The sequence below is a fragment of the Seriola lalandi genome, unplaced genomic scaffold (assembly GCF_002814215.2).
Source record: "Seriola lalandi dorsalis isolate HSWRI2012SDOR001 ecotype SW California unplaced genomic scaffold, Sedor1 jcf7180002054907, whole genome shotgun sequence".
NCBI classification, from domain to species: domain Eukaryota; kingdom Metazoa; phylum Chordata; class Actinopteri; order Carangiformes; family Carangidae; genus Seriola; species Seriola lalandi.
Window position 1 is genome coordinate 1092656 of NW_019525459.1, and position 22446 is coordinate 1115101.

At 41.1% G+C, this 22446-nt stretch overlaps 1 protein-coding gene and 1 long non-coding RNA gene across 3 annotated transcripts in view; both read left to right on the forward strand.

Moving 5' to 3' along the window:
• Nucleotides 1-15674, forward strand: part of vps8 (VPS8 subunit of CORVET complex) — an 81609-nt gene extending 65935 nt beyond the window's left edge. For both annotated transcript variants that reach the window (XM_023430538.2, XM_087169684.1), the window contains exons 37-45: nucleotides 896-1072; nucleotides 1212-1293; nucleotides 1742-1824; nucleotides 2985-3065; nucleotides 3517-3686; nucleotides 4183-4351; nucleotides 11264-11317; nucleotides 11852-11932; nucleotides 15469-15674. In XM_023430538.2, the coding sequence (XP_023286306.1) occupies nucleotides 896-1072; nucleotides 1212-1293; nucleotides 1742-1824; nucleotides 2985-3065; nucleotides 3517-3686; nucleotides 4183-4351; nucleotides 11264-11317; nucleotides 11852-11932; nucleotides 15469-15594 (1023 nt within the window). In that variant the 3' untranslated portion in view covers nucleotides 15595-15674. The remainder of the gene's footprint in view (nucleotides 1-895; nucleotides 1073-1211; nucleotides 1294-1741; nucleotides 1825-2984; nucleotides 3066-3516; nucleotides 3687-4182; nucleotides 4352-11263; nucleotides 11318-11851; nucleotides 11933-15468) is intronic.
• Nucleotides 4358-6161, forward strand: LOC111672945 (uncharacterized). The gene is made up of 3 exons (XR_002762049.2): nucleotides 4358-5023; nucleotides 5435-5489; nucleotides 5930-6161. It is a non-coding gene; the product is annotated as an uncharacterized LOC111672945 (long non-coding RNA).
• Nucleotides 15675-22446: the final 6772 nt, after the last annotated feature.

Below are 22446 nucleotides of genomic sequence, written 5' to 3' on the forward strand. Positions count from 1 at the left end.
AGAATGTCTGTGTCAATTGTGGTGACATTTGAATTAAGACTTGTGAAGATATAGATGTTAATTGATTTTTTTGACTTCTGAATTGACCATATGTTACAGTGACGCAAACTTTAATCATCATTCAGTGGATGTGCTAAAAATAAACCCCAGCGCTGTAGAATTTCCTAGTGATTCCTTGTGATTTTTTAAACGTTTTGACTAGTTCATTTTGGGTTTATGTTCGATTATTTGAAAATGGCTGAAAAATTAAGCATTTTTATAACAGAAGACCATAAGAGCAAAGATGCAGAAGATTTCAGAGATCAAAATGGCAAAAGAATTTTGACTGTAGCCCAAGCTGTTTTCGAGAAACTACACAAATGTATACTTCATTATTATAGCACCACCTAGTTCCATTTTTGTGCCTAAGTAGTGGGAGGAAGTTCTTCTCCAGCAGTTTTGCTGCACAAACAATTTTAACGGAGAAAAATAATAATAACAATAATAATGATAATGAAAACAAAAACAGTAGGGTTCCCAGCAGTAAATACTGCTAGGACACCTAATGAGAACAAAAACAATAGGGATTCAGCAGCATTCGCTGCTTGGAACCCTAATAAAGAGAACAAAAGCAATAGGGTTCCCAGCAGCATTCTCTGCTTGGACCCCTTATAGAAAACAAAAACAATAGTACCTAACCTACAGGTTTTAGGCAACAAAATAGGAAAAACACGTAGGGGGTGAATACTTTTGCAAGGCACTGTATATGGATACTGAGGCGCTGTCACATTGATATCCACACTCAGTGGTGTCATCAGAGTCAGCTGTGAAGAAATAAATTCATATAACATATTAAACAGTTTGAATTACATTAAGTACATGAACCTTCAACACTGAGGTGTTTCTGTCTCTGCAGACACTGAAGGATGAACTGTGTCTCCTCACTGCTGAGAAAGAAACAGGAACTGAAGGAGGACATGGTGAAGACGAGAATCCCAGAGACTCAACTCTGACCAGAGTGAAGGACTCACTCAGTGACATTATCGCCCTGTGTCACCGCAACTCTCACAACCTCTACCAGCAACAGAGAGAGGTGTGAGTGTGTGTGTGTGTGTGTGAGAGTGTGTGTGTGTGTGAGAGTTTGTGTGTGTGTGTGTGTGTGTGTGTGCGCGCGTGCGTGTGCGTGTGTGTGTGTGTGGCACTCTCTTCTCATCCATGGCTCTCCTCCTCAGGCTCTGTGGTTTCCTCTTCTGGAGACCATGATGGCTTCTCAGAAACTAGTGAAGGGGTTTGATTCCAAATACACCTCTGAGGGTAAACTCGCACGCACGCACGCACGCACGCACGCACGCACGCACGCACGCGTTTCTGTATTCTGGTGTATACTACCCACTGGACCACACTAGAACATAGTTGTTCTCTGTATTGTGTTTGATGTGACACAAAAAGACTTAGAAGTTGAACAGTTCTTTTTAACATGTTGTTCACTGTATCACAGTAAATACATGAACAGGGAAAACATGTAACAGGTGTGTTTTTTAGTATTACACATTATTTTTGTTTTTAGTTGTTGGTTTTAAATCTTCTGAGTCAGTAACACCCCCCCCCCCCATCATCATGTATGATATGATTTATGTAGCCAGGGAGCGTCTTGGTGTTTTATTTCTTCACCAGTTAAAACAGCAGGACAGGTCATCTGTGCTGAGTGAAGTGAATCAGTGATGAGAACTGTTGATTAAAATTATGTTTGTGTATGTTTCAGTGCTGAAGGAGCTGACGATGAAGGTTCTCAACTGTATGAGCTGCTTCATCTCTCTGCCTGCCATCATCCAACGAATACTGCAGGTCTGTGTGTATATGAAACGCCTCATTGGGGGTCCAGACATTACTCCCTGGACGTATTGACGTCAATATGTCTCTTGGTGCTGCCCAACTGCAAGCTGGACACCCCCTGCTAGCTTGGCACGCCCCCATACAAGGCACAGCACATAACTACTTATAATGAAGAGTTTTCTTTAGTTTTGTAGCCATGACAAAAAGACATTGTGTTCTCAACTGCCTGGAGAAATCTACTTTTTCCACAGTTCCCTCCACTGCTCCAAACATTATAGTGTGAGCCCGGCAATTCTAGGAGGACTGCCTCCGAAACCACACACAGTTAGACACCTTATTTTCACAACGGTTATTTCTCTGTTCACACTGGCTGAATGGGAGACTCAGGCTCACAGCCGGTCAGTCTGCATTATCATTGTCAAGCTGTGAAGTTTAACTGTGTTTCCAGCGACCTTATCGTCTTAGTAAGAAGCAGCGTAGCCAAGATATAAATGCTTAAACATTTTTAAATATTGACATGCTATATCTAGTTAGCTCAGATAAGTGATCCATAATTTAACTGCTCTGTTCGTTTTTCAGTAACTATGCGCACTAAAGTTGAATTAATTCAGATTTACTGGCATCGTAAACCAGCAGGAGGTAAAGCACTGGAGATTCCCTACCTGTCGACTGTAAATGATGTTCCTCCATTATTTACATTCCTTTAGTCTGGAAGTGTCCACACATAAAAAATCAAAAGGGTTTCTCATAAAAGTATTCCAAGTTTTGAGTATTGTCATTAGATTAGATTAGATTAGATTAACTTTATTTATCCCACAACTGAGAAATTCATTTACCACAGCAGAAAAATAAACATCTATAGAATAAACATCTATGGAAATATACAACAAAAATATACCAATATACACTAATAAATACAATATACACAATACACACGATATGTACATGAAAAAGTGCAAGTTTGTACATGGTCAGGAAGAGCAGGAGTTGTGGAGTCTGACAGCTGCTGGAATGAAGGACCTGCGGAACCTCTCCTTCTTACAGCGAGGATGTAAAAGTCTGCTGCTGAAGAAGCTACTAATTCTGACTGTGTGTTTGAAGAGAGACCATTAATGTGTGATTCAACACATGGATGTCATTGTTGTTAACACTGTGACATGTGACCTTGTCAGGACCCTGTCTATGGGAAAGGAAAACTGGCAGAGATCCAAGGCCTCATTCTGGGTATGCTGGACACCTTTAACTATGAACAGGTAAACCTGTGTGTGTGTGTGCTTGTGTGTGTGTGTGTGTGTGTGTGTGTGTGTGTGTGTGTGTGTGTGTGCGAGAGTGGTCTTCAGCAGTTTGTTAAGGCTTATTGTGACTCAATAATTATTGATATTCTATGTATAATATTTCATGTCTTGTGTGTATTGTGCCTCAGTCTGTGATTCATCATTAAACAAAGCAGGTCTCTAGAAGCTGCATCTGTCCCTTACTGACACACACCGTCAACGCACACACTATGATGAACCACAACCATAAATACTGTATGATTCATGCTGTTAGAGTTTTGTTCATATCATTAATATTTGTGAACAACAGTAAAACAGAAAAACACTGTTGCTTATCTGTAGTTCAAACTCATGTACATGTGAACAGACATGTAATTCACATGTAAAAACACAGACCTTTAGTAATGCTGTTTTTTCTTTTCTGTTGTAGACTTTACTTGAAACAACAACCAGTCTGTTGAACCATGATCTCCACTGGTCCTTGGCTCACCTGCGCGCTGCTGTCACAAGGGGACTCCACCCACGACAAGACTACTGTAATATCTGCCTCCAGCAGTACAAGAGGAGGCAGGACTCAGCTGAGGAGATCATTGTGTTTAGGTAACACACCTGAGGTGACAGGCCGTCTGCAACTCTCTGTTTGTCTGCGGCTCGGACAGACAACCTATCTGTTGCTACCAGCTCATTTGCACTATTGTATGTTGTACATGTTGTATTTTAATGATGTTTTTGTTATGGGGATTGTATGTATTTTTTATTGTACTTCCTTTGGAGGAGGCCGAAGACAAATTTCCTCTAAGGTTAACAATAAAGTCAATCAATCAGTAGATGAAGCAGTAAGGTCTGCACACTGACTCGGATGTGGCAGTGGACACACTGACTGTTGATCAGTCTAATTCTGCGGTAGACTGTCCACTGAATAATTTGACAGTCAGTGTGTCCTATTGTATACCGTGTGAAACGCCACTGACACAAATGATTGTGAAAGTTTCCACTGACAACTGAAGTTAAAGGGTGTAAACTTGTGTGTGTGTGTGTGTGTGTGTGTGTGTGTGTGTGTGTGTGTGTGTGTGCGTGTGTGCGTGTATTTCGTCAGCTGTGGCCACCTGTACCATTTCCAGTGCCTGCAGCAGAAGGACTGTGGGTGGGGCATTTCTTTAGAGCTGCAGCAGCGGTGGAGCTGCTACAAGTGTTCGTCTAGCCAAGGAGGAAGAAGCGGGGCTTCCACCGAACCAAAGAAAGGCCGCAGCACGTCCCTGGCTCAGGTGTGTGTTTGGAAAGAAAGATAGAACGAGATAGACTTGAGTGAATAAATATACCTTCAAGAAAAAGATAGTTTTCCATTAAATCTTTGACTTCGGTGTTAGAATAATCAGTGTCTGTTCGGGTCGTGCAGTTCAAAGCTGGAGTAGGTAATCTGTTTCATAAACACTTTTTGTGATATTTCTTTAAATTCTCTTAATATCCCAATAGCAATGAACGAATTAAATGCTCTGACAATAAACAAAAAAAAATCCGTCAGTCAGTCTGGGCTGTAAAAACTCCAGCCAATCAGTACATTCGGCCCAGATGCAATGATTGGCTGGCCGACCTGTTTATCAACCTCACTAGCTAGCCTGTGCATACTCTGGCCGTGCACTTGCTGCTTACTGCTGCATGACTGCTGCTTCCGTGTCATACAAGCGACAGTCGCGGGTGAAGAAGAGGATGAAGACGCACAGGAATTTCAGCCAGTTCCACCCAAGGCTTTGACTTCAGCAGCAGCTTCATTCATAAAAGGAAGAAGGTAGCAGAAAAAGCTGCTACGAAAATAAAATTGGACAATTCCAGAGGCCGAACAAGTGTCAACATTGATGTTGCTTTTCAACAATGGCAACAACTGAGGAAAAAGAGGAGCTAAAAAGCGATGCGATGGTGGCTGTATTTCTGTTAGACAGGTAATTATCTTGTTTGTTTTATTTTGGGAAGTGGAGGGGAGAGAGGGGAGGGAATTATTTTATTATATTATTTTAATAAAAATAATATAATAATTGTTATTTTATTTTATATTATATATATATTTATATAAATATATATATATACATGTTACGTATATAGCTGCTTCATAAGCTGTTTCAGCTGTTTAATCATAAACCAACGTATGTTTTATGTATTAGCCAAAGCTAAAGTTGGATAACACCGGGTGTAAGCAACATCAGCTATGCTAGTAGACAGTGTAGTTGAGATTACACATAACATTGCCTTGTATGTAATCTGTGCAGCCTATATGTTTGGCGATGTCGGCATTGTAGTTGTGGGCAGATGTTATTTGACAGATTGACTTCTTTACTTCCACACCTTTCAAACAGGCATTGATGAAACCACCACCCCTGCTCCACCATTTCATTGATATCGCTCCCACCGGTGAGTGCAACTTAATGTGATAGAAACATTGCTTAGCTCTTCAAACTTCTAAAAATCAGGTTGTTGGCAACCCATTTACAAATGTACAAAGTGTAATTGCTTAGACCACTGTTATTCATATAAATGCATCCTTCTTGAATGTGTAGCTGTTTTGTTTTACGTACATGAGGGTGCGATTCACAATATTGGTTCTAGCAGTTGAGACCATTTTTCATATTAGAAAAATATTCTTGAATTTAATGTTTGTGTACAAACCAACCATCTAAAATACGTATTTTATACCCATAAAACCATCTTCCCCTCAGCAAAATAACCTGAGACTTGTATTTCTATGTAGCAATAGTCTTGTGTTGTTATACGTCCAATAAAGACATTCACATCTAATAATCTAAATGTCATTTTTGTAGAGATGATGGCTAATTGTGATATTCTTTCTAAAGGACAGGTGCTGCCATAGCAGAAGAAGATTGCCACAGTGCCCACATGACGCCACATGCAGAGCCTGACCTGTCAGCAGACACTCCCCTCTGCCTATAATCAACAGTAAATTATGTATTATGTATGTCAGAGATACATTGTGTATATATCTTATATTGTTAATAGTATTTCAGTAATGTTGTATGTATATATATATTTAGGTCCATAAAAATACAATAAACAAATTACATACCACATTGGGTTATTTTGTGTAGCATACAAAGAGATACTAAATGAAACAACTTCATTGTTTATTCTGTAAGTGTAAGGAAAAGGCACGTATCATTTGACAGATTTTATTTTAAAAAAGTCAGAACAGATTGTGCATATAAATAAGAATTCAAAATAATAAAACTTAAGATAATACCAGTCAAAAGTTTGGACACACTTTCCTGAACTTCTTACTGGTACTGTATATGATTGCATGTGTGACTGCATGGAAGGAGTTGTGATGTTGTAATGTCCCTTCCACATCTGTGGACATTTCTGGCTAATGCACCGTGTAGAATGACCTGTAACCGCAGGGCCTGGCTGAGGAGCATCTGCTGATGTAATTTGTAACATATCAAACACCAGTCTCTGGTCACAGAGCTCAGACAGAACTGCAGCAGGTGATGCCACTTTTCCAAGCCCAGTTCTCGAATTCTGGCCTGTGCAGCAACAGATAACAAACATATTAGATATTATTATAGAACAGAGCTTTATTGAATTTTGTATTGGTGGTGTTGGTCAGAAAAAAAACAAAAACAAACAATTTGCTACTATAGATACCTGCTCATCTAGACATGCTCTTCCACGACCTCCTCACCCTCACCCCCAAGCCTGAGCCTGGCCTCTGTGATGAGATGAAAGCAGAGCTAGCAATGCTCTCATCCTGGAAGCTCTAACATGCAAAACAACGTAATATGTGTGACGTTAAAACGTTGTGTTGTGTTGTGTGTGAAATGTTAGCTGTACTAGTAGTATAGCTAACTTAGTAGTGTAGCTTGTTTGATGTTTGTTGATGTTTCTAGCTTGGCTTGATATACAACCTTATCGCAGGTGGCTACTAGCTAGCCAGTGATATGTTATTGCATCTAACTGTATTTCCAACAAAAAATTATTATTATTATTAAGCATACTAGCTTGATAGCATTGACTACGAGCAACAGTCATGTTGGTTGTTTACATTCATTATGGTAATCTTAAAATTTTTTCTTACTTGTGAATGAGTTACTCTGTATTGGGATATCACAACAACAATTACCGCTACGTTGTGCTCCGCTCTCTCTCTCGTCCACTTGAGCACTGCGTGTGTTTTAGGGGAGTGGCCTTGGAGGGGGATGCCTGAAGGGAGGGGGTGGGAGCTTTTTATTTTGGATGCTTTCAAAATCTAGCAAACTCAGGCTAACATCTCCCATAGTACCTATTCCAGCTTTAAAGGATAATACTTATTATCATTATTATTATTATTTTACATTGTTTTTATTTATATGTTATTATACAGGACGTTGACCTCCCATCTTCCTACGTTCAACCTACTAAATACGTTAACACACAGCGACCCAGAACACTGAAACACTGATGTTGTGTTGGGTTTCAGATCTTTATTATTAAACCTGTGGTCCTCACACATCCGGCAGAACTGATTGAACAGCAGCAGTGTGTAGTTTTTAACATGGATGGAGAACGATAACTGTTCTGCACAAATTGATCAAAGATTAACAATAAAGCCACTGTACAAGTTATTAATTCACTAAAGTGGATCCAGCATTGTTACATTTTTACACCAGAAAAGGGAGGTATCTACTATATCTCCATCCCAATACTCAGAGAGCTGCTATAATAAAGATTTAAAGTGAAGGGGGGTCCAGTAACGTGGTTCCACCTGCCTCCCTACATGTGTCATCATGAGTGAGCCTCTCTCATCTTTCGGAGGAGACATGAAGCATCTTCCATCTATTACCTGGGATCTATGTCTAATACATTATCAGGATGATGACATCTGATCACATTCTGACTGGGTCTCATCAGGTGGGCAGACCCAGCTGATGGTGAAAAGAACTGATATGGGGTACACTCATGGACCACTCCCACATGCAGGGTGAGGGTTATGTGTCAGAAAGAAAGAGCTGAAAGCAGAGGCTACTTTGCATTTGTCTTGCTAATGAGGCTAACATTATACTATAACAAGGTCACCAAAGCCAGTGGAGAAATTTGTTAGCACTTTTGCTACCTCGGCTTTGGTCATGTGATGAGTTTTGCACTTTGTGCTTCTACTGTCCGCTGAAGTGATGCTGTTGTTTGCAGTGTAGGAGAATTAAAGGCCAAAGATGTATGATCTGATATCAGCTGGTTGTACGCCAATAGGAGTTCAAGAGCCAGTGTGGGAACAATAACAAAAGATATGGTTTGGCGGTCAACTGAGCAGGTCAAGACATTGGTTGGCTTGGTGGGAAACACCTGGAAAATAGGAGATTGGGTAACTAGGAATAGATACAACGCCAAGGCATACTGCAAATAAGAGAACAGTGACCTGGGAGAGTATCATGGTGTTCTGCCAGAAAAGAACACCATGACCTGGGTGTGTGCCAGGAATAACAGGATGCAGGAGCTGGTCAACAGTTAGGCAAGAATAGCACTACGAAGCCAAAACGATTGGAAAACAGGATGCACATACACACACATAGCCATCTGAGGTATAAAAGATCATGTCTGGTTCTGTGTTGGTTGGTTGTTGTCTCCGTCTATGACTGCAAGTAGGCCGCATTGAATAAAGAGACTCCCCGCTCTGACACCTGTGTCTTGACTGTCTGATTCCTTTTTGATCCACCACTTCTCGCCACAACATAATTGATGACCCTGGCGTGGTCACCACACATGTTCAACTTAATGTTAAAAAATGACCTGGAAGGTCTAATGTTGAACAGTACATTGCTACAATATGTAGATGATTTGTTGATCTCCTCAGCCACTTTGGAAGAATGCCATCGTGATTCGATGAAAGTTTTACAAAGATTGGCTGAAGGACGATCCAAAACAAAACTCCAATATTGTCAGACCAACTAAAAGGTGTAAGCAAAGCTCCATGGCCACAGACTGTTGGACAAATGATGACATTTTTGGGGATTTCATGCTTCAACTTCTCATCATTTTAAAATAATAGTGGTAAAAAACCATGAGGGCAGGTGAAACCTGTGGCTGCCTTCAAATGTAGCTAAGACCAGTGATGACATCAGTGACAAGACCAGTAACGAGGCCAGTGACGGGATCAATGACGAGACCAGTGACAAGACCAGTGATGAGGCCAGTGATGAGACCAATGACGAGACCAATGACGAGACCAAGAACGAGACCAGTGTTTGGACCAGTGATGAGCTCAATAAGGAGACCAGTGACAAGACCAGTTATGAGGCCAGTGACAAGACCAGTGATGAGACCAATAACAAGACCAGTAATGAGAACAATAATTAGACCAGTGACGAGACCAATGATGAGGCCACTGACAAAACCAGTGATGAGACCAGTGACGAGACCAATGACAAGGGCTGAGATGAGACAAGGGATGAAACCAGTGATGAGGCCAGTGACGAGACCAGGGATGAGGCCTGAGATTAAACCAGTGATGACGCCAGTGACGAGACCTGTGATAAGACCAGTGATCAGGCCTGAGATCAGACCAGTGATGAGACCAGAGATGAAAACAATAATGAGACCAGTGATGAGACCAGTGATGAGATCAATAACGAGACCAGTAATGAAAACAATAATGAGACCAGTGATGAGACCAGTGATGAAGTCAGTGATGAGACCAATGATGAGGCAACTGACAAAACCAGTGATGAGACCAGAGATGAGATATGTGATGTGGCCAGTGACGAGACAAGTGATGAGGCCAGTGATGAGGCCAGAGATCAGACCAGTGATGAGGCCAGTGACAAGGCCTGAGATGAGACGAGGGATGAAATTAGTGATGAGGCCAGTGACGAGACCAGTGATGAGACCAATACCGAGACCAATAACGAGACCAGTGTTGAGACCAGTGATGAGCTCAATAAGGAGACCAGTGACAAGACCAGTTATGAGGCCAATAACGAGACCAGTAATGAGAACAATAATTAGACCAGTGACAACCAGTGATGAGGCCAGTGACTTGACCATTGATGAGGCCACTGACAAAACCAGTGATGAGACCAGTGACGTGACCAATGACAAGGCCTGAGATGAGACGAAGGATGAAATTAGTGATGAGGCCAGTGACGAGACCAATACCAAGACCAATAACGAGACCAGTGTTGAGACCAGTGATGAGCTCAATAAGGAGACTAGTGACAAGACCAGTTATGAGGCCAGTGACAAGACCAGTGATGAGACCAATAACGAGACCAGTAATGAGAACAATAATTAGACCAGTGACAACCAGTGATGAGGCCAGTGACGAGACCATTGATGAGGCCACTGACAAAACCAGTGATGAGACCAGTGACGAGACCAATGACGAGGCCTGAGATGAGACAAGGGATGAAACCAGTGATGAGGCCTGAGACCAGTCCAGGGATGATGCCAGTGATCAGACCAGTGATGAGGCCAGTGATCAGACCAGTGATGAGGCCAGTGAAGAGATTAGTGATGAGACCATTGACAAGACCAGTGACAAGGCCTGAGATGAGACGAGGGCCAGTGATGAGGCCAGTGATGAGGCCTGAAATCAGACCAGTTACAAGGCCAGTTATGAGACCAGTGACGAAACCAGTGATAAGGCCAGTGATGAGACCAGTGATGAGGCCAGTGACCTGCCTGAGATCACACCAGTGACAAGGCACGTGATGAGACGAGTGATGAGGCCAGTGACGAGACCAGTGATGAGGCCAGTGACGAGACCGGTGATGAGACCAATGATCATGCCTGAGATCAGACCAGTGATGAGGCCAGTGACAAGACCAGTGATGAGATCAATAACTACACCAGTGATGAGGCCAGTCATGAGACCAGTGACAAGACCCGTGATGGACCATTCCATTCCATGGACCATTTTCACACAGTGCTGCTGAACAGACATAATTTAGACAGACAACACTCAGTACCTTATGCTGGTCATTGTGCCATTAAAGATGGTCTCACAGTTCACCTGCATGCTTTGGGTTTTTCATGAGGCAGCAGGGAGTGTGGGGACATCAAGGACACTCATGCCACAACAGCTGTAAAAGATTAGCCTTGTATAACACGGAACAGCAGATTCATGTTGGTGTTAATGTGACAGATGTGAAAGATTGTCTTACAGTAGTTAACATGAGCCTGTCCTCATCTCTCCCTCTCAGACTCGTGTCACATCGATGCATCATGATGCAGGAGCAGAGGTTCACAGGAAGAAGGTAAGGGTTATCTGATCTCCAATGTTTATTGTGTACACACACACCACAGGAGGCCCTCCATCTGCACCTCTGCTGTACATTATTATTGTGTTAGATTTTCACTCTTAAAACTTGGGATACTTCCAATTTAATACAACCAGTAGATTAATTGTTAAAAAACCAGTGATCACCAAAACTGGTCTTGTACAAATGCAGTTCTCATAATGTGGAAAAACCCTTTAAGATTCATTGTACTCATTTGTAAAGATGTAACATGTCCAGCTGCAGGACAGCAAGTCTGATAACAGCTCTCTGAGCTAACTAGTCCAACAAGTCTAATCGACTTGATGTTCACTGCAGAGCTGCTGGATTTCTGAATTTGTCCCTTAAAAATCATCAAAAATGAGGCACAAGACGACTCAAAGCCCTTCTATACAAACTATATAAACTGTTATCATTTCGCTGTTTGCACTCTTTTTGCACGAATTAACAAAGTATTGTTTAATATTTATACTTTATATTTTGTATTTTTTTTGGTTCTTTGTTGTGGTCCAGGTGTTTGTTGAGGTGACACTGGACCTTCAGCAGGAGCAGTCCTGGGATCAGCTACGCTCTTTGTACCGAGGACCATCCAGGGTACGGACTCTGTATCTGTCTAACAAATATAGATATATATTAATAATTTTTGAAAGAAAAGGTCAAGCTGAAGAAGGAGGCCTGGCTAAATGGCCTTAATCGCCTGGCTGGCCCAGGGGGCTCCAGGAACAGCAGATGGGTATTGGGCGGCCAAAAGGGCAGCAGCTTTGGCAGTTGCGGAAGCAAAAACTCGAGTGTGGGAGTAGTTCAGGGAGGTTTTGGAGGAGGACTTTCAGTTGGCCTCAAGGAAATTCTGGCAAACCGTTCGGTGACTCAGGAAAGGGAACCCAGGCTGTGCTAATCTACATATCCTTTTTACACTTGTGCTACGAACCATTCGGTCCTTGTATAACCAATGTGATAGCTGTGTCCACATTCTCGGCACAAAGTCAAACACGTTTTTAGTGAGTGTTGGACTCCGCCGACCTCAGAATTGCATCTGTGCAGCTAATGTGGTTCTGTTGGCCTAATCAGAGCATGACCTACAGCATTTGCTGGGACGGTTTGCAGCTGAGTGCGAAGTGGCTAGGATGAGAGTCAGCACCTCCAAGTCTGAGGCCATGGTTCTCAGCCAGAAAATGGTGGACTGCTCCCCCCAGGTTGGGGCTGATTTACTGCCCCAAGTGAAGGAGTTCAAGTATCTCAGGGTCTTATTCACGAGTAAGATGGAGTGGGAGATTGACAGGCGGGTCGGGGCGGTGTCAGCACCAAAGCAGACGTTGTACTGCACCATTGTGAATAAGAGTGAGCTCAGCCGGAAGGCATAGCTCTTGATTTACCAGTCGATATGGTAGTGACCAAAAGAATAAGAATGCGGATGCAAGCGTCAAAATGGGTTTCTGCCATAGGGTGGCTGGGCTCAGCCTTAGAGGAGCTTGGACAACCGGAAGGGAGCTTGGAGTAGAGTCGCTGCTCCTTCGTGTGGAAAGGAGCCAGCTGAGGCGGTTCAGGCATCTGATAAGGGGAGGTTTTCTGGGCATGTCCGATTGGGAGAAGACCCCAGGGTAGACCCAGAACTCGCTAGAGGGATTATAGATCCCATCTGGCCTGGGAACACCTTGGATCCCCCAGGAAGAACTGGAAAGCATTGCCGGAGAGAGGGATGTCTGGGACCTCCTGCTTAGCCTGTTGCCACCACAACCCAACCCTGGAAGATAATGGATGGATGGAAGTTCTGAAAATAAATATCCCACCTTATAACCCAAAAATTAGTCAGTGTCTCCTTAGATAGGCTAAGGGAGTTTAGCAAGGGTGGTAGGTCAGAGAGACAGGTCCATGACCCTGTTTGACCCAGGCAGGTCAGAGAGAGGGGTCTCTTGGGTCCTAGCGCTACCTCATGAGCTGGACACCAAATAGGTTGGATTTCAGATGTCTATCAATTTATTGGCTATCATAAATTAAGAAAAATATTAATATTAAATAATAACTTTAAAATTAATTAAAGTCCTCGGGGAACCAGCCTAAACTAATAGGTAAAATAGCCAATATGGTTTCAGTCTCAATTTATTACCATTAATCTGGAACTCTGACTAACAATTAGAGTTTACTAACTATAACCAAATTACCATATCAACAGTAAGTTAAGTTGAAGGATTGGAATTCTACTAAGTAAAGGTTGGCAATATTCACGCTTGTGCTACATTAAACACACCAGTAGTTATACTTAAAGACATTTATTTACAATGGAGCAGAGTAAAAACACAATGTCTAATCTAGTATATACAGGTGTGTGTATGTGTGTGTGTCTGTGGGAACACAGACAAAGGCAAGATGGCCGATTCAAAGTGATCACTGTGACCACATGACCTGAACAAAGAAGACTACACAAGATGGCGGTAAACAAAGAAACTACTCAAAATGGCTGCTGAGTCCACCTGGTGTGTGTGGGAGGGAAGGTGTGAGTTTCTTTGTTAGCCTAGCTCATGTAATCTAAAGGTACCAGGTTAGAGGGAGGTGGTTAGCTTCATGCAGGTTCTAGAACTGGGACGTACTACTATGTGTGCTAACATACGAGTACCCGATTAACTGTACAACAACAAGACATCAATCAACAAGTATATTAACAAAGTTAAGACTTCTGCTGCTTAGCTATGCTGTGCTGTGCAATGCTGTGCTGGGAAAGGTTAGGCCCAGTGAATTAATGTTACCCAGTCCTTGGAACAAACAAAGAGGTCCTTTCCAGTGTTGTTGTAAAGTCCATTGAGTTGGGAGGCTTCCTGGTGGGGTAAAGTCCTGTCTGGCTGTGTTGCTTTGCGGTTATCTCCTTTGTTCTCCTCACAGAGTTAGCTGTTCCACGCTAACGCTCTGATTCTGAAGAGAACTTGGTTCACTCTCAGTTAATCCAAAGCAGGTCGCTGCTGTTGAGGAGAAGAGTGTTTGCAGGCTGCTGTGAGCAGGCCGGCGAGAGAGCTGGTTTCTCAGGTAGCAGAGCTGACCTGGGCTGGGGCCTTGTTGCCCTTTGAAGAGTCGAGAGGAGAGAGCAGGAGCTGCTCTCCAGAGTAAGCCAAAAAAAGAGAGAGAGAGAAGAGGAACAAGAGATCTGGTTTTGTTTGGTGACACCCGAGGGGGTCACATGTCACATGTTACCCTAACTGGCTGGCCAGTGAGGTCTGTAGGGGGGGGGTCGTCCCCTAGGTGTGAACAGTGAGGAACTGCGGGGTGTGAGTTCCTTTGTCCAGTGGAGCAAAGAAACATCTTGTCTCTTGAATGATGAGTCCCAACAGGTCCATGACCCTGTTTACCCAGGCAGTTCAGAGAGACGAGTCCTCATGAAACTGCAGCATCAGGAGCACTTTGGATCGTGATGCTGTGACTAATACAATTAGCCTTCATTTGAACAAGCAGAAGTGATGATAAACATGACCACCTGTATGTCAGTTTAACATAGTCCTACACCATTACAGTGAGACAGCTGAATACTACTCAGACACTGTAGCTACCAATATTAGTTCCCGTGAGCGACCTTGATCATTTAAAATCTCCAGAAGTCGACATCTAGATTCTGACTTCAATCCTTCAGAAATTCACAGCTAAGGCTGAGAAAGCCCAAGGCCTCAGCTGTCTAAAACCTTCTGCTTTGTAATTGGTTCATTTAGACCCTGTTTTTACAGTATTTGTTTGTTAATGTAGGTAGAGAAAGTTTCCAAATGAATCTGTCAATTTACGCTATAAAACTGTATTCATGTGGTTTATAGAAGTTCCTCTGTCCATTTTTAAAAAGAACAGCCTTCACATGAAGATCACACAGATATTAACACGTCTTGTACTTGTACATGTACTTGTGTCAGAGATTAACGTTGTTCACTTCTGACACAGCTGATAATCATGGTCATAGATTGAGCAACAGAAAGAGAGTATGGAGTTAATTTACTGAGTAAAACATTTTACCTCCTGAGTTCAGTTTGAATAAATAATTCAGAGTAAATGTAATCTGAACCTTTATGAGTTGGTAAAGCACTGAGCTGATATCAGAAACACTTGTGTTTTACAAAGGTGAAGTGACCTTTGTTTTGTCTTTCTCTCTCTCTTCCTGGCAGCTGTCCATCCTCTCAGACCTTTCCCTCTGCCACAGCTCTGAGATGTCAGGATTTCTTCTCCCAGTTCACCCAGGAACAGAGACATTCCAGCTCAAACTCTCTCCTCCACCTCTGCTGGAGGAGTAGCTCTGTGGCTGGTTCAGGATCAGTTTTTCCTTATTTTGTCAGAGTCAAGTAGAATTGATTAAAAACTGATTGATGTTTCATCTGGTTTAATATTTATGACTATGTTAAAATGTTTATTTCAAAACAAACTGTTTAGTATTGATAACGTTGAGTCATCCTGATAATCTACTGAATGTGCAGTTGACTGCATAGGGAAGTGATGCTAGATGTTTGTTTACCAGCTCATTTCAGTTTGTGTTAGAAACATCTGTACTTTGAATCAAACTTAAACTTCCGGTTTTCATTGTCATTAAGAGCAGAGTCAACCTCTAACTAAATTCATCTCACAGTAAGAATGTTAGAAACTTCTATCTTTTGGATGGAGGGAAAACAGAGCTGAAAATATTCTCTAAATGTTTGCTCTCTTCAGGTCAGCCTCTCTCTGCAGGATAATTAATGATTCAGCTGGTCACAGATGAGGCTCTTGTGAATGCAGTGGGTATGAGAAATTAACTGGTGAATGCAGTGGGTCTTGAGGGTGAACTGGTGAATGCAATGGATCATGATGAGGGTGAACTGGTGAATGCAGTGGGTCATGATGAGGTTGAATTGGTGATTGCAGTGGGTCATAATGAGTGTGAACTGGTGAACCAGACTTGATGATAAATGATGCTAATGCTAAATGTAAAATTGACTCACTGAAGCTTGTGGTAGCTCAAATATTATTCTTGAGACAGTCTTGCTAGTTCAGAGTATATTTTATTTGTGCTCGGTGGCAGACTAATATCTGCAGAGTCGCAAACAACTCCCCATATCCTACCTCTTATAAAGAAGTACAAACAATCTCACATCCCTTGTGATACAGTTATGCACTAAGTTCTTGAGAAAACAATCTCCCTTCCAGTAACTCTATTTTACAATCTCTTGCCCCTCTTCCAGAACACTTGTCCTGGTCATGCTGACATGAGTTCAGGTCAGCAGTTCAGTTTAATTACGCACTAATGTTGTCCACAGATGTTGACAAAAATACATGAGTACATACTGAAATACTGAATACATGAGTGCATGAGATGTAGATAGATTATTACAATTTAGATATGACTTTTGCCACCACATAGTCCTCCCTTCCAGGATCTGCCAGGCCCTGGACAATCCCTTTCCCCTTACAGGATTACCTGAAATCATTCATCCATATCATATTAAGACAGTTTCAATGCAGCACTAATATCATCTGATTTGCACACTTGCAAATAGAGACGAAAAAACCTGAAGTTGGAATACAGGTAAAAAACCCTATGACCCTCCTACTGAACGATCACCTTTCACCGGCTTTCAACAAATGAACGTAGCAATGAATTCGATGTTACATACTTAAGTAAAATTATAGTAGTATAATCAAAAGTCATTGTATAAGTGTAATGTGGTTAGACAGTATAAATAACTTCAACGCTACATTGGAATATGCTGCATAAATGAAATACACTCCCCTCCAAAAGTATTGGAACAGTGAGGCCAATTCCTTTACTTTTGCTGTAGACTGAAAACATTTGTGTTTGACATCAAAAAATGAATATGAGAAAAGAGATCAACATTTCAGCTTTTATTTACAGGTATTTACATCTGGATCTGATACACAACTTAGAAGATAGCATTATTTATAACGGAACACCAAATTTTTAGGTGAGCAAAAGTATTGGAACATGTGACTGACAGTTGTGTTTTGTTGCCCAGGTGTTTCCCATTACATAGATTATTCAAACAATAAATAGCGCTGAATGTCTACGCTCAGTTTCAGATTTGGGTTTTGCCTGGGCAGACTGCATTTATAGTTAGAGGTGTAACCAACATGAAAACCAGAGAGCTGTCTATGGGTGAAAAAAGGCAATTGTGAAGCTGAGAGAAGATGAAAAATCAATCAGAGCCATTGCACAAACATTGGCCATAGCCAGTACAACCATTTGGAATGTCCTGAATAAGAAAGAAACCACTGGTGTACTAAGTAACAGACGTCAAACGGGTAGACCAAGGAAAACAGCAGCACTTGATGACAGAAACATTATGAGAGCTGTAAAGAAAGACCCTAAAACAACTGTTAGTGACATCAGCAACAACCTCCAGAGAGCAGGAGTGAAGGTATCAGAATCTACTGTTCGCATAAGACTTCATGAACAAAAGTACAGAGGCTACATCAGAAGATGCAAACCACTCATTAGTAAGAAGAATTGGAAGGCCAGGCTGGAATTTGCCCAAAAGTACAGACGAGCCTCAAAGACTCCGGGACAAAGTTTTATGGACTGATGAGACAAAGATTAACCTTTACCAAAGTGATGGAAAGGCTAAAGTTTGGAGAAAGAAAAGGATTTGCTCATGATCCCAAACATAGAAGCTCATCTGTGAAACACGGTTGAGGTAATGTCATGGCTTGGGCTTGCATGGCTTCTTCTGGGATGGGCTCATTCAGCTTCAGTGATGATGTAACACATGATGGCAGCAGCAAAATGAACTCAGAAGTCTACAGAAACATTTTGTCTGCCAATTTAAAGAAAGATGCAACCAAATTGATTGGGAGATCCTTCATCATGTAGCAAGATAATGACCCAAAACACACTGCAAAAACAACAAAGGAGTTCATCAGGGGCAAGAAGTGGAAGGTTTTAGACTGGCCAGGTCTATCTCCAGACCTAAACCCTATAGAGCATGCATTTTACCTGCTAAAGACGAGACTGAAGGGAGTAACCCACCCAGAATACATAACAACTGAAAGAGGCTCCGGTGAAAGCCTGGAAAAGCATCACAAAAGAAGAATGCAAAAGTTTGGTGATGTCAGTGGGTCACAGGCTTGATGCAGTTATTGCAAGCAAAGGATTTGCAACTAAATATTAAGTCTTATTCACGCCAATACTTTTGCTCACCTAAAAATTTGGTGTTCCATTACACATAATGCGATCTTCTAAGTTGTGTATCCGATCCAGATGTAAATACCTGGAAATAAAAGCTAAAATGTTGATCTCTTGTCTCATATTCATCTTTTGATGTCAAACCCAAATGTTTTCAGTCTACAGCAAAAAGGAATTGTCCTCACTTTTCCAATACTTTTGGAGGGGGGTATATAATCAAGAGTGCATATGTCAAGAAATATTATTGAACACGTTACATTCTGACTGTAAACTGCTGTTGTACTCTTGTACTGCACTTGCATTGTGTGCATACTGTATGACTAGATTAAATGCATGATACTATATCAGTAAGGCACTTTGTGTAAATATCAATCAATTAATACACAGCATCTATTCTCTTAGTGTCTTTGGAGTCTGTGGTCCACCGTAGATCTAACGGAATTGGCACAGACTGTCTGCACGCCACTTTGTTGTGAGCCAACGTGCCAGCTCCAGTTGTGTGGGCCCTGACCTGAAACTTACTTGTGCCTACTACTACTTCCCATTCTATCTTCTTCTCTGTCATATTCAATGTGGTTCCAGTGTTTCAGACCATCATGTACTCTGGATGTGTCTCAGTGACCAATCAGCCATGCACCTAAGATAGAATAGAACTACTCACAATCTTGGCCCACAACACAGTGGATGACTGGGAACTCCGCAGCATCTGGGTCGAGCTCACCAGTGGGATGAGGATCAGCAGCAGACATACTGCTCTCACTCTCCACCTTCCCCCGGGGCTCATCTTCCCGAACTCCAGAATCTTCGTCCTCCTTTTTCACTTCTTCACCAGCAGCTGGTTCTGTTGTAGCTCTCACACAGTGATTTAAATGATACCAAGTAGGCGATCCTTTCATGTGTACTGCCGTAGAAGTGGCCCTGACCACTTCGTATGGCCCTTCCCTTCGAGGGACGTTCCACTTTTTGTACACCAGATCTCCTGGCTTCACTGTGGGTTGTGGCTCTTCTCGGGCCTCCTTTTCCTGCAAAAAACGACATGAGCAGAAATACTCCTATACAAGAGGTTGGCAATCCGCAGCTCTGGAGCCACATGCGGCTCTTCAGCCCTTCTACAGTGGCTTTGAAAAAAATAAAATAATATGAAAATTAATAACGTCTATTTTTTCTTTTCTTTTTTCTTTTAAAGAGAACACCTCATATTTTGGTGATCGAGGTGATACTGCTAATATTTGGTCGACTAAAATATACGTCATATCTTACAATATCTCCATAGCAACATTTACAGCCTATCGCCTCTTCCTGCCACCGTTAGGTGGCTAATCTTGCGTTTCAGACCCCCGGTAAGCTAACCATGGATAAATCCAAAAAAAGAAAAGTCTCAGAGTAAAATAAAGTTTAATTCTGAATTTCTCGACGGTTGAATGTTGTACTTCCTGAGGATAAAAACAGAAGAGGATGATTGCACACTGAAATGGACTTGAGTCATAATTAAATACAAACTGGCCTGTTCTTATGTTTACTCTTCTTAAAGCTATTAGGCTGCAGCTATATGTTTTATTCATTTCAAAGTGGGTTACTTTTTATTCTTTTAACCCTTCCCAAATAAGAGAAGGACTCAAATAGGCCTGCATAGTTCTGTGTTATTTAAAAGTAGGCATACACATGCCATTTTCTCCTATTCATAAGAGTTTGGGGGTTTCCTTTGTTATAACAGGTAAAAACAGCAATAAAATGTCAACAGTTTTTTTGTAGTTCTATAATTTCATTACACTATACATTGTTTAAACCAAATCTGTATTCATTTTGTGTTCCTTTTTAAATTTAACAAATCTACATTGAAGTCCCCACATATGAAAATCATCTTGTTGTTATTCCTCTTATTGTACATATCAACCATCTTGTCATTGAATGTATTAACCTCCTAAGACCCGAACTCTTGCATGGCGTGCATTTTTAATTTCTCTTTGCTATTTAGGCTGATTGGGACCTGAGAAAAATGATGTCCACATATGAGGACATTAGTTTTAAATTTTGATTACTGAGTGGCAGTATAATATCCTCATATGTGGTCACCAGGCCCTTGTTGAGAAAAAGTTAGTATTGTGGTCTAGAGAACCCAAAATGTGAGGTCCACATATGTGGACGCCAGGTCCTAGGAGGTTAAGACAAGATGCTTGCTTTCTATAGATACAACTTATCATTATATTCTTTTTTTTCTCCACATCTATTTCTACAGTAACACGTTCCATGATATTTTCTATTGTTGTTGACATTTTTTCTACAATTTTACATTTAACCCTGTAAGACCCACTGTTTCAATATTACAACGTCACATTTAACCATCCTAAAAAAAGATATCTGAATGTTTTTTTTTTCTTCTAAAAACCACATAGTCATAGTCAATGGGTCCTATTGTTTGTCCTCACAATGCTATTGGATGGAGTACGTGTTTATAGGTCCGGTCATCTGACCATGAACTCACACTACATGCAAACTTTTCTCCGAGCTCATCTCCTTATTTCACTGGAATGGATTTGGCAAGATTCAAGTAAGTAAATTACCTTAATATTTTTTTTTTGTGTTTATTACAATGTCTACAACATGTAGATGTTAAGTTATTGTGGAAAACATTCATCAAATTTGATTTTGAGCTTGTTGTGTCTATGTTGCAGTTTCACAACACTGGGTCTTTGTGCTAGTTACAATGGCCTGTGCACCTGTCACATTACACATTTGAACTTCTCACTTGTTCACATAGGGAAATAAATACCTTTAGAAGTATAATATATGCATTGATTCACTGTTACTTAGTTCTTTATGTTTTTTGTGAATTGTATAATGTAGTTATCTGTCATGCCTCCTTAGATATACTTTTACAGTCTATGAAAATGTTTGTTGTCTAAGGACTGCTACAGATGTTCAATGTCAATACTAGTCAGATATTTTAATAGATGCTGACAAAGTAAATCATTTTGATTTTTATTAATTTTTCTCCATGTTTTGAGCAGAGATGCTCATCTTAACATCACCCTTTATGTAGTAAATTTATTTTGTGCATTACAATAAAAGCTGTAAATCAGCATAAACATGTCTGATAGCAACATTAATCTTTAGTTAAAGACTAAACTGTGCAGTTTTCTACACCACACTGTTGTCAAGCTCCACAGTATATAATAATAATAATAACTAGAAAATTCCAGGGAAATTTTGAGTGCCACAGGGGGCTACTGCCGGGATGAGTACATGATTTATTTCCAGTGTTCAAAAGTCACCCTGATCATATTCTGGTTTTGAGAAATGTCTTGATATAAAAGACTCTGATACAAAACAATGTCACATGCCTCCACCATGTATTATGTGGGAAATATCTCATATTCTGTGTTGTTTTTTTTAATAAAACAAGAGGCAACATGTCTTCAAACGGGCATTTAAAGGGTTTAAATCCTGAAAACTAATAAACATTTGATAGGTTTGAGCAGAACTGAAGTGGTTTAAGAGATGTATGCAAAAAAAAAAGCAGAAAAAAATATTGATATATGATGATCTTATAGCATTTTCTTTGTGTGTCCTTTTTTGGACGCGAGGAACCCCAGAGGGTTCAAAATGTGTTACCAGTGTATAATAGACCTGTAACAGTAACTGACATTAGATTTTAAAAATATGTCAAAAAAGACACTTTCTTGTAGAAATCCATACATTCAGCTGTAACAGCCAAAATGATCAGCAAATCAAAAAAGAAAAGTGAAGAAAATGTCCAAAAAAGGACAGAGGGACCCCTGAGGGTTAATCCCATGAACCGCTATTTAAATTACCACTATTATGTTTTTTTCTGTGCTAAATTTAGCATTACTGGGGAGGAGAGCAACGCGACTAGAAGTGACAGTGAGAGAGGGCTAGTAGCTTCTCTCCTCTGTCTCAGCGGAGACCGTCACAACTTCATTCACTCATTTAACAAAACAAAAAAAAAGCAACGAAG